The sequence below is a fragment of the Copadichromis virginalis genome, linkage group LG1 (assembly GCF_057382275.1).
Source record: "Copadichromis virginalis isolate Kocher_CV1m ecotype Utaka linkage group LG1, C_Virginalis_male_GT1.1, whole genome shotgun sequence".
Lineage (NCBI taxonomy): Eukaryota > Metazoa > Chordata > Actinopteri > Cichliformes > Cichlidae > Copadichromis > Copadichromis virginalis.
Window position 1 is genome coordinate 28819210 of NC_140618.1, and position 16412 is coordinate 28835621.

At 42.0% G+C, this 16412-nt stretch overlaps 1 protein-coding gene across 4 annotated transcripts in view; it reads right to left on the reverse strand.

The window, feature by feature from the left end:
• The window catches only part of dmxl2 (Dmx-like 2), a 42875-nt gene that overhangs the window by 20632 nt on the left and 5831 nt on the right, over positions 1-16412 (reverse strand). For all 4 annotated transcript variants that reach the window (XM_085458129.1, XM_085458128.1, XM_085458127.1 and 1 more), the window contains exons 2-22: positions 13238-13363; positions 12902-12973; positions 12702-12780; positions 12381-12525; positions 9104-9170; positions 8831-9003; positions 8279-8459; positions 7976-8156; positions 7640-7858; positions 7268-7539; positions 6257-6520; positions 5825-6054; positions 5525-5727; positions 4892-5013; positions 3030-3119; positions 2788-2896; positions 2570-2689; positions 2224-2451; positions 1473-1759; positions 836-1008; positions 98-749 (exon numbers count right to left, since the gene is read on the reverse strand). In XM_085458129.1, coding sequence (XP_085314255.1) covers positions 98-749; positions 836-1008; positions 1473-1759; positions 2224-2451; positions 2570-2689; positions 2788-2896; positions 3030-3119; positions 4892-5013; positions 5525-5727; positions 5825-6054; positions 6257-6520; positions 7268-7539; positions 7640-7858; positions 7976-8156; positions 8279-8459; positions 8831-9003; positions 9104-9170; positions 12381-12525; positions 12702-12780; positions 12902-12973; positions 13238-13363 — 3993 coding nt within the window. The remainder of the gene's footprint in view (positions 1-97; positions 750-835; positions 1009-1472; positions 1760-2223; positions 2452-2569; positions 2690-2787; positions 2897-3029; positions 3120-4891; positions 5014-5524; positions 5728-5824; positions 6055-6256; positions 6521-7267; positions 7540-7639; positions 7859-7975; positions 8157-8278; positions 8460-8830; positions 9004-9103; positions 9171-12380; positions 12526-12701; positions 12781-12901; positions 12974-13237; positions 13364-16412) is intronic.

The following is a 16412-nucleotide window of genomic DNA, read 5'->3' on the forward strand; positions in this document are numbered from 1 at the left end:
GCTAATCTGCATCAAATCGTGTAAAAAACACTGAATAAAAACTCACTAGATTTCACTTGGATGTTTTCACTACTGAATGAGGTAGAAATGGACTCACCTTGGCACGCCGAACTCTGCCCAGGTCCATGAGTTCCAGCAGCTGGGTTGGATGGTACTGAGGAAGAGTTGGGGACAGCGAGTGAGCTGCTTCAAAGAGTCCTCCTTCTTGAAGTCCTGCCGGGGCACGAAGGGCCTCATCTACTGCAGTACTCCCCTCAAACACACTCTTTGACCTGGCCCTCCCTTCAAAGATCGAGGAGGACACTGTGCTTTGACCTCCGGCTATGTCTGCTGATGAAAGGTTGCCTTCTTCTCCCTCACCGGGCTTCTTGTCCTGATGCCACTGTGCATACACATGCATTTCACAGTCCATGCCCACCACTAGGATGCCATCCCTTACCCAGGAAAGGGAGACCGGCAGCGATGGGGTGCCATCCACAGATGACAGGAGGTCAATGGTCCGAAGCAAAATCCAGCGTGAGCGGATCCCCTGTTTGATACTGCCCCCTAGAGGAAGGGTGATAACAGCCACACCCTCCTTGCTGCTCGTCTGCTCATTGACCACACCAGAGATACGGCCATACATAAGAATGTTGGAGCCCACTCCCACAGTGAGGATGTGCGATCCATCCTCCTTTGACAGCCAGTCCAAGTGCACGTAGTGCTTAATGTTGGGTGAGCTATGGTCTCTGCTCATGTACAAGTCAGACCTGAGGTGAAGAAAATGAATAACCTATCAGACATACAAGCAAAACACTTACTCTGACAGAATATGATAAACGTAATAGTTCCTGACCTGCTGTAGACAAAGAGATTTGAGTCCACACTGACTCTTGGATCCAGGGTGGAAGAGGGTCTGGCGAAATCATCCAGGTGGACAGTTTGCTCTAAAACCCACTCTGAGCCACCAGTAGACTCACACTCGTAGATGGACACATGCATAGAGAAGTCTTCTATGGAACTTAGACTCTGAGGACAACAGAAGACCGTTTGATTTAACATGACTGCTGTGACAAATCAGTAAGACAGTAAGGCTCTTAATACTTTTTACATGCACCTTAACACTAAATACACGGACTTGCTTATAAGCCAGACTGCTGATGTTAAACCTGAACTTATTTTCACTTCAGTGACATCTAGCTAGTTTTTAATCCCTTCTCACTAATGCTTATCATTTGTAGATGCAGCCCAAATGCAAAACTTGATCATTCTCCACTTTACATAAAAGTAAAATAATATGCTGACACAGGGCATTAGTATGCATTAATGGGAGAGTCCAGGGTCCAGCCAAATGATGTTTCTTTGCCCAATTTACATTTTTATTGCATTTTTCTTACACTTCAAGGTAATTTACACAATTTCTATGCTGCTAGTTTTTTTTGTGGTATAATACATTCACAATACAAATACAAAGCCAAATTCTAATTTCCTACCTGTCCTTGTCGTGGCTGTTTGAAAGCCACAGCCAGCCTGCCAATGTAAGAACACGACACAGCTACAGGCCGGCCTGACACACACACAGCACTGTTGTTGTCCTCCTCTTCATTCATCAGAGCCCAGGGCTCCCAGCGGTACACCCGGTTGTCCTCGCCATCCATACCATTCCCATCATCACCCTCCACAGCACAGTGCCAGAACCGCACTCGGGAATCAGAGCAGGTTGTAACAATCAAGTATGGAGCCAGGCACACGGGGTAAATAGAGGAGGAACTCAGATGTCCTGGTAGAAAGAGGAGACAAAATGAAATTTAGGAAGATTTTTCTTTAGCATATTCTTTCATTTAAACCCACCAGGAAACTAATTTCCTCAAAACTGAATGATAAAGACACACAACCTATTGAATATACTGTGTCGACAGGCATTGAATTATTACAGTAAGTAAGGACAGGTGAAATGATGCATTAATTTATGTGTAAAAAGAAAAAAGAAAGAGTTTTTACTAGTGCTGTCAGCGTTAATCTGTCAGCTGCACGGCGTCAACGCGTTAGCGAGGTTAGCTCGTTAATGCGTTAGCGCTGTGCAGCCCCACGCATAGGGCGACCCGCGCTAACTCGCTAACGGAGATTTACCGCGTTAATGCGGTTATGGCGTTAACGTCATTTTAACGAGATTAACGCTGACAGCACTAGTTTTTACACATCAGCAACAACAGCATGGTTATACTCATAAGTTTATATTCCAACCTGCAGATGGGGTCGCCCTAGTAACCTCCACCCCATGAGGAAGGTCAAGGCGTTTGCTGTAAACCAGCTTCGAGCTGAGGATCAGTTTGCTAGCAGATTGCAAGTTAGCTGTTGAAGTTGACCGTGGCAAGGGTCTGACAGGAGACGTCTCTGGAGATGAGTCAGCATTCACAACTTGATTGGGAACCATCAGCTGGCTCTGGAAGCTGTAATCTGGGCTTGGCTCATCTGCACACAGAGGCAACACATCAGAAGAGACAAGTTAATCTAAATTTAAAAAAGCAGACTTCACATTATTTTTCATTTTCACCTATAAATGCTTTGCTTCACGCACCAAAACACTTACCCACACAGGCCTGCACAGACTTAAGATGTAGATGCCACATCTGCAGAACAGAGTTCCTGTTGAGATCCTTTTCGATCACCACCAGGAAAAACTTCTCAGAGAAGGGAGGAGGTTGGTAATCTGGATAGAGTAAAATGCAGTATTATCGTCATCTAATGACAACTGGGCTGTAAAATAGGAATAAACAGACCGACACAGAGTTTAACAGAGTGCTATACCTCCCCCAGGTGGAAAGGCTGGTGTGTTTGCTTCTGGTTCTTTCTGGGGCTTGTAACCTAGAATGAAGTCCTCTTGGAAGACATGTAGCAGCTGTGTACTGGCTCCACACTGGAGGCACATGGACATAGCATCACACAGTTTACTATATCTATTGATCAGGAGGTTTCAGTAGTTCATGCCAAGAATTTTGGTCTGTCATTGATCTGAAGTGGGTGAGAAAAAATACAGAGCAGCTGCTAACCTGGTTTGTAATAGCATCCAACTCTATGATACAGCCGGGTCTGGCTGTGGACTGCTGGCTGACGATATTGAACACTTCGCCCACGAGTTTCTAAGAAGAGATATACAAGGAAAAAATAAAAACACAAAAAACACATAATTTACTTTGTATTTCATCATACTGCATTTCATTTAAAACCATTGGAGTGGTAGAAAGTGTTGCATAATATTTTTTATATTGTACAGAGGAATGAAGTCTGGAAATTGTTATAAGGGCATGAGGAAAACACATATTTTGCTTCAAAAACAACATGGCCACATGTCCTATAAATTCAGGATCTGTGTGACTGATGTAATAGTTGTTAGGTTATTTAAAAGCTGGCCTATAGCAAAAGTTAACATCTGTGAATAATGTGCGTATTTGACAGCTGCTGTTTTATGGTTGGTGTACACCTTTAAGCCAAACAAAGCCAACAAAGCAACACATAAGCCTGATTTTAACTCAGTTCTTGGTCCCTCATGACAAATTCTAAAGTTCCGCAGTGTGAGTAATGAAAACCCAGATAGGTCTGTGAAGGTTCTCAGTCATCCAGGTCATCGTAGTCAAAGGAGCTTGCAAAGAAAAGCATCTGGACTTCTTTAAGTTACTTGAAGACGTTTCACCTCTCATCCGAGAAGCTTCTTCAGTTCTAAGGTCAAATGGTGGAGAGTCCCAGATATAAACCTAGTGGGAGTTTCCCCCCACAGAGGGACAAAAGGACCCCCTGATGAGCCAAGGTGTGAAAACGGCTGTGGGTCCCAATCAGCCAGGGTTTCGGGTGAGCTCATTGTGAAATCTGGCCCCACCTTATCATGCGAATTCCTGAGGTCAGATGGCCCAGGATGTGAGTGGGCGTTAAGGCGTCTGGGAAGGGATCTCAAAACTGGATTATAGATGGCAGACAGTTGGTGTCGTAAACCACCGCCTCTGTTCAAAGACGGTCGCTCACAGTGGACATAAATGGCTTCTTTCACTCCTCTTTCAAACCATCTGTCCTCTCTGTCCAAAATGTGAACATTGGCATCCTCAAAAGAGTGTCCTTTATCCTTAAGATGCAGATGGACTGCTGAGTCTTGTCCTGTGGAGGTGGCTCTTCTGTGTTGTGCCATGCGCTTGTGAAGTGGCTGTTTGGTCTCTCCAATGTAGAGGTCTGGGCATTCCTCGCTGCACTGTACAGCATACACCACATTGTTAAGTCTGTGTTTTGGCGTTTTGTCTTTCGGGTGAACCAGTTTTTGTCTGAGTGTGTTGCTGGGTCTGAAATGCATCCAAGGATGTTATGCTTGGAGAAAAACTGGTTCACATTTTGGACAGAGAGGACAGATGGTTTGAAAGAGGAGTAAAAGAAGCCATTTATGTCCACTGTGAGCGACCATCTTTGAACAGAGGCGGTGGTTTACGACACCGTCTGCCATCTATAATCCAGTTTTGAGATCCCTTCCCAGACGCCTTAACGCCCACTCACATCCTGGGCCATCTGACCTCAGGAAATCGCATGATAGGGTGGGGCCAGATTTCACAATGAGCTCACCCGAAACTCTGGCTGATTGGGACCCACAGCCGTTTTCACACCTTGGCTCAGGCGATTAGAGGATCATAAGGGGATCCTTTGTCCCTCTGTGGGGGGTTACTCCCACTAGGTTTATATCTGGGACTCTCCACCATTTGACCTTAGAACTGAAGAAGCTTCTCGGATGAGAGGTGAAACGTCTTCAAGCAACTTAAAGAAGTCCAGACGCTTTTCTTTGCAAGCTCCTTTGAAAACCCAGATACATTCACATAAACCTTAAACGAAAACTATCACATTGCAGTGAGCAATAACAAAACAGTGCATATATACTCACAGATGTTTCAGGATCTGACAGCTCATCCAGTAGTTTCCTGGCATCCACAACAGCTTGATAGAGACGCAGGTTTTTACCATCTGATGCCACGAAGCAGGCACTGGCACTGTTACAGTAAGTTCCTGTTAGACACAACACAAAGATTGCAGGCTTAATATTGGGCAATGCACATAACTCTGAAGGACACTCATAAATGGAGCCATCCAAGAAAACTTCTTCAAAGAGCAATAATCGGGACAAACTAGATTGAGAATGGGTTTGAATTAGAAAGGGTATATTTTTTTTTCCTTTCAAGACTTATGGCATCAGTATCAATAAGACAGAAGAACACTGCATTTTGACCGCAAAGCTGGAACATACTGCTGATTCGTTTGCTACTGCTGGAACTGAGTAGCTGTGACAGTTGTTCAGTATTTCCTGAGAAATTCCGAGAGAATATCCTCCTGCCACCTGGACAAAAAAAATAACTAAGTGCAGCAAGAGTCTCAGCAAGAGTGAAAATGTCCCTCTTAATCAAAATTCTTGTTATTAAGCTGCTGCTGCTGCTGCGCCGCCGCCACCGCCACCACCACCACAACAACAACAACAACAACTCAAAAATCAGCTTTATATAAAAATGTACGGTATATTTACCAAGTACAGTGCTGGGTACTAGCGTGGGTAGCCAAGCAACATTGCTGAAGGCAGAGGTGTGCAGAGAGTTGATACGGGCCAATTCTGAGACGCCTCCAGTGCAGGACAGGGGTCCAATGTGGTCCACTCGCCACAAAATCAGCTCACTGTAGATGGCGTTGGGGTCATGGAAGGTCCTTGTAGCTGCATTACGAAGCTGCTTCCTTAATAATGGATAACAGTTACAATTACTAGCCTATCACCAGCAAACTAAACCCATTATTGACGGCTTCAGTTCTCTACCTCTACTTCATGCTATACCTGGGAAGACCCTTTGGTAGGGGAAAGGTAGGAGGCTGCTCTCCTTCCAAACTTCCAGGGGCTGAGGGAGGGGTGAGCAGGGCATTGTGGTGAGAGGAGGTCAGCAGCAGCGGCAGCACTGTGTGACAAGCTTGGTCATTCAGATGGAAACGATGGCCGCAGTACCGAAACTTATGAGATACTGTCAGTACATTGGAGAAGTCAGAACGCTCTGCAAATGTCACAGCCCACTGCAGACAGAGGAATCAAAGCTTTTTGTGAGGGAAACAGAATATGCAAAAAAACATCAAATTATAGTGTGAACTGCAAAATGATAGATTGTCTGAGAATTGCGTCAAGCCTGTGGAAACATCTTGGGCTAAAGTGGCAATTTATCAAAACATGTGAGCAAAGCCCTCAGAAAGAAGAGCGAGGTTAACCTCAACCTCGTACCTGGTTAAGAGATCCATCAACATGCTTGGAGACCATCATGACAGCTGGACTAATGTGAGGGTTGGGAGGGGAGGTCACAGCAGCAGAACTAAGGCCAGCTGAGGCTGAAGCAGAGTGGGACACATGTTGGACTATCCTTCCCTGCTTGCCTACTCCAGCGCTTACACCCTCAGTCAAAGTGCAGGCATACATGAGGATGTTTTTACTCAGTGAGTTGGCATCTCCTGTGGGAAACGCCACCGGAATACGGGAGGAGAAGGACACCTGGAGGAAAATAAAAAACAGTTGCGAATATTTTCTTAGTGTCTTAACCCTTAAATCAACATAATAATTCAGCTTCCTAATGATATTCCTTTTGGATTACTCATCTGTGCTAAACCAACTCAAACACGTATTTAACTTGTATTGTGTAGATATGTTTTAATATTAGAGCATTAAAGTCTTTTCATACTCTACTGTATTTTTGCAGTCAATGCAAAAGGGATATTTTCGAACAAATGTAAACATCTGTGCAGCTGAAGCCCAAAATTCAGTCCTTTTAAATTTAATATCCTGTTTGGTCCTCCTTAGAGGAGTGCTGAAGTGCTGCTCTTTCTAGGACAGCCGGATGCTACAGTGCAAGCTTCTCGCTGCATATCAAAGTGAAAATTAGGTGAAAAATTACTTGGGCTCTAACTTTATTAAAATGACAAAGACTTCCTTCAGTAAGTTATAACAGCTTTTGCTAATTAACATTAATTCTGTGGGTAACTTGATAAAGCGCAGAGTACTCTCCATAATTCTCTATTGGAGAAAATGAAAAAAATATATTCTGAATGTCAAATACAGCTGGAGGAATGCTGAGTCAATTTATATTTGAGAAAAAACAGTCACACAGTTTGTGCTGTGAGCAAGGTGTGTACGAGCAAGTAAACGACTGAATTCAATTTAAAACAGAAAAGTTACAATTTAGGAAAAGAGATTATGATTTGCTTGAAAAATGTTTTTCATATTCTGAATTTTTGTGCACACCTGAACCTGTCTGAAGATGCCCTGGTTGAATTCGTCCAAGTATTTTACATGCCAAACCAGGAAAGATCCATCCAATGGATGGATGGTAAACAGCATGTCTGGGCTCTTGTTCCACTCTGTGATCAGAGTCTCCATCTTCCTCTCTAGCAGCATGGAAGGCAGAGGCATGCTAGAGCTGGATCCTGGGGAGGATGCCTTGGTGCTTCCCTGCTCCCCTGACTCACCCTCTTCTCCTTGCTCTGAGGATGCTTTGTCAGACATCTCATCCAGGTCTGGAAAAAACAAACAAAAACAAAAAATTATTTAGTCTTACACGTGCCCTTTAACATGGTAGGTTTTAAGCAGCCTTATATATTGTTAGCCTGGTCATACCAAAGTCAAACTTCATAGGGGATCCTTCAGGATCCAAGGGGTCCTCAGTAGTTTGGTCCAGCTGTTGTTCAGAGAATTTACGGAGTTGCAGCATAAAAAGGTCCATGGATGAAGTGAAGCTAAGATCCTTATTATTGAGCCAGTGAACCACAAAGCCTCCGCCACCTGTGCCATCGTCTGGGTTAAACACTGCAGAGTCAGCTAGCACTGATGGGATATCTGACAGACAGAAACATGGCAGGAGCACAAATATTACACAAGCTTAGATTAAGTTTACAGCTCCATTCAATGTGCACATTGATTCATTTTAAAACCCAGTCCAACAAAAAACACTACCTGTGTTGGGATTAATACTGGCCGAGATATGGAAGTGACACAGGGCATTGGCATGATGAGTGATGTGGCGGTGAGTGTGTGCATCCTGTGTGCCCAGCTGAGAGGGCAGCAGCTCACTGTGTGCCACTAAAGCAGAGGACCGTCGCCGGCCACGGCGCAGATGTTTTAGGTGGTGGATTGACTAATTAGAGAGGGAGCACAGGAATAAAGGCAAGAGAACAGGTCTGTGTTATTCCTTTCTGAGAAATATTCCATTTTTTGGTCATTTATGAATTATTTCTGCTGAGATTGAACTAAGTGTACCTCCAAAGCATGTTGGATCTTGTCCTTATTGCCTGCCAGGCCTGGCAGGCTAGAGCTGAAGGACTGTGTGTTCTCAGTGATCTGTCCACCAAGCAGACTGTCTTCAGGTAACAGGGTCTCCGACCATAATCTACACACTCCATCCTCACAAGATGTCAGCAACACATTGCACACTGAACCCCTAGAAAATAACACAAGAATGTAATCGTCCTTCAGTAGTTCTTTTTTTGATTCATTTTGCCTTTATTAAAAATGTTCAGTCAAAACACATTTTAGGGACACAACAACAATTTCTTAGAACAAGAGTTAAGTATGCATACCCCATGACTAAAATAAAATTATTGCTGGATGCCCAGTTATTGAACCACGTTTTTAACCAAGTGCGCTGAATATCGTTCTGGCCTAGTAACGCATCACTCAAAGGAGGCAAAACCTCATTTTATAGCCAAAACATTATGTCTGGCTTTAAAAGACAACAAGCACGCACAACAAAAGTGGACAAATAAACACGTTTACAGCATATTATGTGTGTGATCATGTGTGCTTTCTTACTTGGGCATGTACTTGCTGGTCTTCCTCCAGGACACACCAGTGACCGAGCGAGGATGAGCCAAGTAAACAAAGGAGAAGTGAACAGGAAGAGGCTTTTTATCAGACGGGTCCTGGACCACCACTGCGGATCTCCAGCCAGTAGTGGGATACCAAACCTTGAGTAAACAGTCATCCTGTACATGTGCAGAAAATCATTATATAGGCAAACTGAGGTACAAAAAAATGTTTCAACAATTTGCCATTTATAAAAAAATGTTAACATGAATCTTTAACCTTTCCAATTGTGGCAAAATACTCTCCATCAGGAGACCACTTGGCTGCGTGGACAGACGCAGCGGTCCTAAAAGAAAAGGAAAAAGAAACAAAAACAATATCAGCTATTAAGGTTTCTCATGTGATGCCAAACACATTCCTCAAGAGCTGTTCACCACGTTGGACATAATGCAATCAATGGTTGTTAGGCAATAAGATTCTCAACTGGCAGGAAATAGAAGCTCCATCAGATTGAAAGCTCTCGTTGAGTGAAATCCGTCACAAAGAAAGTGCTATAGCAAAACGTCACTGAGCAGTCTATAGCAGCGGTCCCCAACCTTTTTTGCGCCACGGGCCAGTTTATGCCCGAAAATATTTTCACGGACTTGCCTTTAAGGTGTTGTGGATAAATACAACAAAATAAAACTAATACCAGTACCGAAAAAAATATTTATTCATAACACACGTGAAAAGACCCAGGAAAACAGAGTTAACGATGAAAACGATAACAAAATAACGCTGAAAACCGATAAAAACCCTGAAAACCTGAGCCTCAACTCTCGCGGCCCGGTACCAAACGACTCACAGACCGGTACCGGTCCGAGGCCCGGGGGTTGGGGGACCGCTGGTCTATAGGACTGCAACTGTAACTGAGAGCTTCAGCCATTATTTTCCCCAGCAACCACTTCCAACCTTCTGGGAAATACTCGTTTCCCCCCCTTTGCACAGGTGTTTGCCAGATGGTCAAGGATCGATCTCTATTCCTGTGTGAGTGGGGTTTTATTCACCTGCTCCTACACTGTCACCATAATTTTCACACGTTCAACGCAGCAAAAAGTTAACCTCACATGGTTAGTGGTCAAGCGTCAGCAAAACCCTTAACATCCACTTCTCCATGGAAACAGTCTGTTTCTTTGTGCACAAGGTACTGTTGGTCGCAACCATTTCGTAGTTTTCTGTTAGTCATCATATGACAGTAACAGATGTGGTTTCATATGTCTGTGTCTACTCACACAGCTTAAGGCGTGAGAGCGGCACTGCCTGCTGACTCAGAAGACTAGTCTTCGTGTAAGGCCAGATGTGTTTGATAATCAGTAACTGACTGTAGGTTTTATGAGGGAAAGGGAAGATTACAGAATGTATTCTGCACAATGAAGTGATTAACTCTTCACTGCATAAGAGAAAATGACCAAAAAACGTTTACTTCCAAAGTAATAGTGAAAAAATAATGTATGCAAAATATTCAGCTGTTGCCTCAAAGGTACACAAACTAGAATAACTGCCTTGTTGCAGCCGACATCCATGTCTGGGCATGCTCATCATATTACACTGTGTGTTGTAAAGTGTTTTTGAAGAACATGATGGTCTGTGAACATTTGTGTGTGTGTTTTTTTATATATATATATATATATATATATATATATTTTTTTTTTTTTTTTTTTAAATTTTATTTCTGTTTAATGTTATCATCGATGACGATTTAATTCAGTTACGACCAGAAAGGGTTTTTTTTGTGACCTTTGACAAACAAAATCTAATCAGTTCCTTCCTGTTTAGATTGGTGCCAAATTTGAAGAAAATCCCTTTCTGCATTTCAGTTAGAGCTGGGCGATATGAGATTTTTTCATATCACGATATGTTTTTTTCATTTCAGGCGATAACGATATCTATCACGATATAAGCCAAATAACTATATTTGTAAGATTTAAATGTGCCGTTGCTCACAAGTAAAATGTGAAATAATCAGCAGCTTGTTTTTATTTAAATATTTATTTCCCATAATAAGTTCAACAGGGTAGATGTACTTAAGGAACATGAGACTTTTTCAGATAAATAAAGGCAAATATTGCAAACTACACAAAAGGCAGCCGCTAAAGCGTTTAAGTTTCAAAATAGAACAAACGAAACAGACTAAATTGTCAATTCCACTTAGAAACAAAATATTAATTCTAAAAATAAATCTTAGCTTGTTTTACAGAAGAACAGACAAAATTGACTAACTTTTGTCAATATCAAATAAACTGAGAACTAAAAGGAAATTCTCAATCTCTCCTTGTTGTATAGCTGAGCTTTTCAAACAGTTTTAACAGTTACTTTAGTCTGACAAAAGCCGAATGACGAATTAGCGCTTCCAGTCAGAGACTGAGGCTACGTCCACACGTACACGGGTATTTTTGAAAACGGAGATTTTCCGTTTTCGTTTTAAAAAATAATCCCGTCCACACATAAAGGCAGAAATGAAGGAAAACGCTGCTATGAACATGCCAAAGCAGCAGGTGGCGCTAGATTCCTAACCGTGCAGAAAGGTTGGCCAATCAGAAGTCTAGAAGCCTCGGTGGGAAAAAGTAAACAAAGCTGGGGCATAGAAGCAGAACCGAGTCGTATGTGTGGAGGGACAGTAACTGTGTGTATATGTAAGCATTTAAACACTGCAGAGAGTAGAATTAACAGTATTGTAGAAATTCATTTCACTGAAACAATAACGTGGCGCACAGTGTGACGCATGCACCAGTTTATTGTATTTCCAGACTTGCTTTCGGCACAATTTACAGTGCACGCTACTCTGTTTTTTGTCAGACTTGAAATAGCCGAAATACCTTCACACTACGGAACTTCTATGGCTCTTCCGTTCGACAATCTCTCCGGCATTGGAACCACCATCTGTTTTCTCTTCGGTCACGCTCGGTTGATTTTTCTAGTCGGCACACTCATTTCCTCCATTACGCGCTGGCTCCATTACCCGCTGGCTGCTTCCCAAACAAACACACGTGCGGCTTGGCACTTGTGCTGTACGTAACAAGTCACGCGACGTGACGCTGCGGCTGTGATTGGTTCGGCTCTGCGCTACTTAATTTGGATTGGCTGACCTTTTTTTTTTTTTTTTTTTTTTTTTTTTTTTAAGAGGACAAGAGCGGAGAGGTCTATCGCGATAGCTTAATTTCTCTATCGAGTAAAAGTTATATCGCGATACATATCGTTATCGTTCTATCGCCCAGCTCTAATTTCAGTGTTATCATGTTTAAAAGGATGGGGCAGGTAGACAGACACAGAACCCAAAAATATAATACCTTTTCAGTGCAGAGGTCTAAAAATCCACCTCAACTTTCTCAAAACGGATTTTAAATAATTTCTAGATTCCACTTAAAATTAGACAAACTTGGCTGAAGAAAACATCTTCAATTCCACAAAAAGAGATAAGAGGAGGTGGGGAAAAAGTAGCTTTGTAAGGCGCATCACCCTGACGCAGCGAGTTTTGTTTTTTAATAAAACAGTATATAGAATGTAAGCCAAAACGCACTTGCACTGCCAGACACAGTTCCAGTCACTGAGGACAGGGTGGGGCTTGTCGTCAATCATCTGCCCATCCTCCTCCTCAATCAGGGCATCCGTCAGTGGAGGTGCCCACAGCTGGAGTCGCTCGGTTGCTGCTAGGATACGGTTCCCTGAGGACACAAAAGCACTGTGTTACACACCTCATGTCCCACGTTGACTACTACACTACGCAGAGCCACATACAAACTGTGACTCTTACATAATGCACATGCTGTTTCAGCCAAATCAAAGGGTGGTAGGAGAAGGAGCTGCCTTTATCTGGTAATCATAGAAAGCATTTGTGTACCTTGTGGGTCCCAGGCCAGGTTGTAGGTGATGGCATCAAGGAAGAACTGTCCTGTCTTTTGCCACTGATAGTTAAGCTGCTGTTAGTGGTGGGAGAGCGACACACACCATGCAGTGTTAGTGGAACAAAGGTGTAATTAAATCTGCTACAAACTGATTTAAATCCTTAAATCTGCCTAAAAAGCTGGCGCTGGTACTCACCTTGTGGCGTTTATTTGGGTTGATAGAAAGAGGTTCAAAGATGCAGACTGTGTTTCCGTAGGATGCAGCAATCTAAAAATAAAGAGCTGTGTTCATCATCACAACATTACTCACCCCATCAGTGCTTTTGCACAGTCACTCCCACAGGAAAAAGGAAGGTGTGGTGTGGTGCAGGAGAGCGAAATGGCAAAGGAAGACGAGAAGTTGAAGACAAATGCAAACGAGGAAAAATTTACCTCTTTCCGCTCAGCATAATTGATAAAATCTTTTAGCCACAGGACAAAAAAAACTAAAGCTGTGTGTGGGAGTGTGTCTCTGTGAGCATTTAACACTTACCCTGCCAAGCTGGTGGGAGCACTCCACACAGCCCACCTGTATGTTTCCATTTTGAGCTCCCGGGATAATCTGAACACACTCAAAGTCACTAGCCAAGATCACTACGTCGCATCCTGAGCCATAGGCCTGAAAATACCAGAGTATAGGAAAAACAAAATCACATTTTAAGTCATTCAACAAATGTAATCAAGACACTGAGATTTAAAATTACAATAATTGCAAAATGTGTCTGGAAGCTGGAGATCATTCTATATGCAAATCTTTTCACTATGCTATTTTTACTACTTCAAATATTTATATGACTTGATTTTAACTACATGGACAATATATAGCCAAGCATATACAATATCTGCAAAAGCTGTGTCAATCACATGAGGCATGAAAGAACAGCTCAACAATTGGAAAGAGGCATCTACAGGAAATTACATTCGTAGCTGAATGGTGGGGAGAAAGAATAACAACAGCGTGACTCTGCAGTCGCTGAAACAACCTCCTGATCTGTTTCTATTACACGCCGATATTGGTCATTTTTGGTTTTACCATTTATCACACTGAAAAAAAATTATTTTCCTGAAAATAAAGTGCATACACAGGACTGATCAGCCACTGCAATCATAATATCATTTAATGCACATATGTGGTGATTTTATAGCACTATAGCATGATTTCACATGATTTATTGAAAACAGCATTTGTGAACATCATTCTCATGTGGCACTGAATGAAAAACTGAGCCTTTAACAGCACATGTGACACTGCATCTGAACGACCTGAGCCTTGCCAATGCAGGATTTTTAAGACCAATGTTTGGGGATTTAAAAAGCTAATATTTTGGTACTGGTCAACATTTTGTTTTGCTTTTTAGATACATGAAACATATTCCCGACATTTGTTGGCTAGTTATTTACTAGTTTATGCTCTGCCTGACTGCGCTTAGAACAGCTGCTTGTTGTTTTTGTTGCATTCAGCACTGTTGCAAACAGGAAGGTTGCAGAGTGCCCTCTGGTGGACAAATCTCCACATATTCGAAGGGTGTTTCTCCCATCTCTCATTTAATTTTCATTTGTCAGCAGCTATAAATGCCAATACTGATTGAACTGAAAGTAGCTAATATCATCCCGCCAATAAATCAATCAGGCTCTAAAACAGAAAAGCATATGAGGCACATATCCCCAGCATCTAAGATAGTCTAAGACACATTTTGTGGATCATATTTCACACAATATTTAAAGAAAACTGATAAACATTGATGAGACAAAAATTTCACTGATCACATTCACCATTATATGCATGCTATCGCACTGCCGAATAACTGCTGTAAGACTAGTTTTAGTTACTTCTCATACAAATCAAATAAAACCAATTCCAGACAAGTTCCTTTCCACCTGCAATACTTAACCATGGGAGGATATCCATGGTGTAAAGTCCATACAGTGTGCATTTTTTGTTTCCTTTTCAGTTTTGCTGAACAGACAAACGTTCATAAACAAAACTTCTGCTTTTGCTCTCATCTTGGCAGATGAACAAGGGCGAGCCACAAAACTAAGTAATATTACATTGTAACTGTCACACTTTCAGTCTCATTCATAAATAAAACCAAAGAGGAGCTTAAAAAGTTAAATTAAATGTTCAAAATATTTACATTTTGTGTTTTAGACAGTGCATGAGCAACAGTCTAGCAGCAAGGATTTTTATACACTTGTGCAGACCCGGTGTAATACCTACAATATAAAGATTTGGAACATCGACTGGAAGGTAAATTGATATGATGCTGATTGCCAGCAGCTGGCATACATGAGCAGAATGACAGCGGCACCTAGGACACCAGCAAACTGGTCTCACAGCAGCAGTACAGTCAGGATGACGGCTTGTGTCTTTCATTATTCAGGAGAACAGGAGGAGACGCTGAGAACCACTAGGTCACACAAAACACGCTATAGCTAGTTATATAACACTGAGTGACGATCAGGGGATGAAGTTATAGTGAAAACTGTCATAGGACCATACTTGAAATACTATAATTTAAAATGTGAGTGACACGTAGAAAGGAATAAGGGAGGTGCAGTGTGTACTTCATTCTTACTGCGACACTTCCCTCTGAACATTACAGCTGGAATTAAAAGCGGTCACCGTCACACGCTGTCTAGGACTGCTTTGCACCCTCACATTCACATTTAGACACAACAGGACCTGGAGCTAGTGAGCTTAAATATACCCAAGTTAAAGAGGGTGACCCATCGTTGTTGTTTTTTTAAATCATCCTCAAATCCACATAGAGGGTTGGCATACAAAGGACTGCATTTTTTAGTAATAGAAATTTAATTCTGATATTCATGGTAAAAAAGCCAACACTTGATGCATTTTAATATAGAGTACTAAGCAAATAATATTTTTGTTATATATGGTGCTTTGTACTGCTTTGTGATTGTGTAGTGTGATAGTCTGTGTGGAAAGACACTATTAAAACATGGCGTTAGCACATCATACAAGATTAATAATCATCGCAGTGTGTGCTCAGCTTTCAAAGCTTATCCACATGCTATTGCTAACTGACAACTGATGCACTGCCAAATATGATCCAGGTGGAACTTGGCTCTAGAGTATATAGAGCCAAATAGATGGTGTACCGAACAAAGGAATCATTCTGAATTGAATGTCCCACACTGGTTTGGGACAAATACATGTATCGTTACCCTATGACAAAGACTGGCACCGTGTAACAAACAGAGAGAAGATTTAAATGGATAAAAAACATAAAAATACAACAGTGTCACCATCATCAGGTAAGAGATTCTCGGTCAAATTATACCTCAGGTTTGTCTTTTATTTTGGTGTTTTTAAAGACTGAGATATTCCACGGTCACATCTAGACAATCACGTCTCCTGTCTATAGCATCTTTGGCCTCTGACAAGCATTACCTCTGATCTGTCTGCACGGCATTATTCGTGTGCAGAAGGGAAAGGATATTAGAGAGGCAGGGAGACAGATTCTAAGATTAAAGTAGATCAACTAAGAGATGTGAAACACTATGACTTAGTCAACAGTACATTTATTTAAATGGCAGTCTATTGCAAACACCACCGTTTGCTGAAAAGTCTAATCAATGTAATGCCCAGCTAACTTTTAGGATAGTAATTTGATTCAGTAAAAGATTAAATTAGGCGGCCACTGATT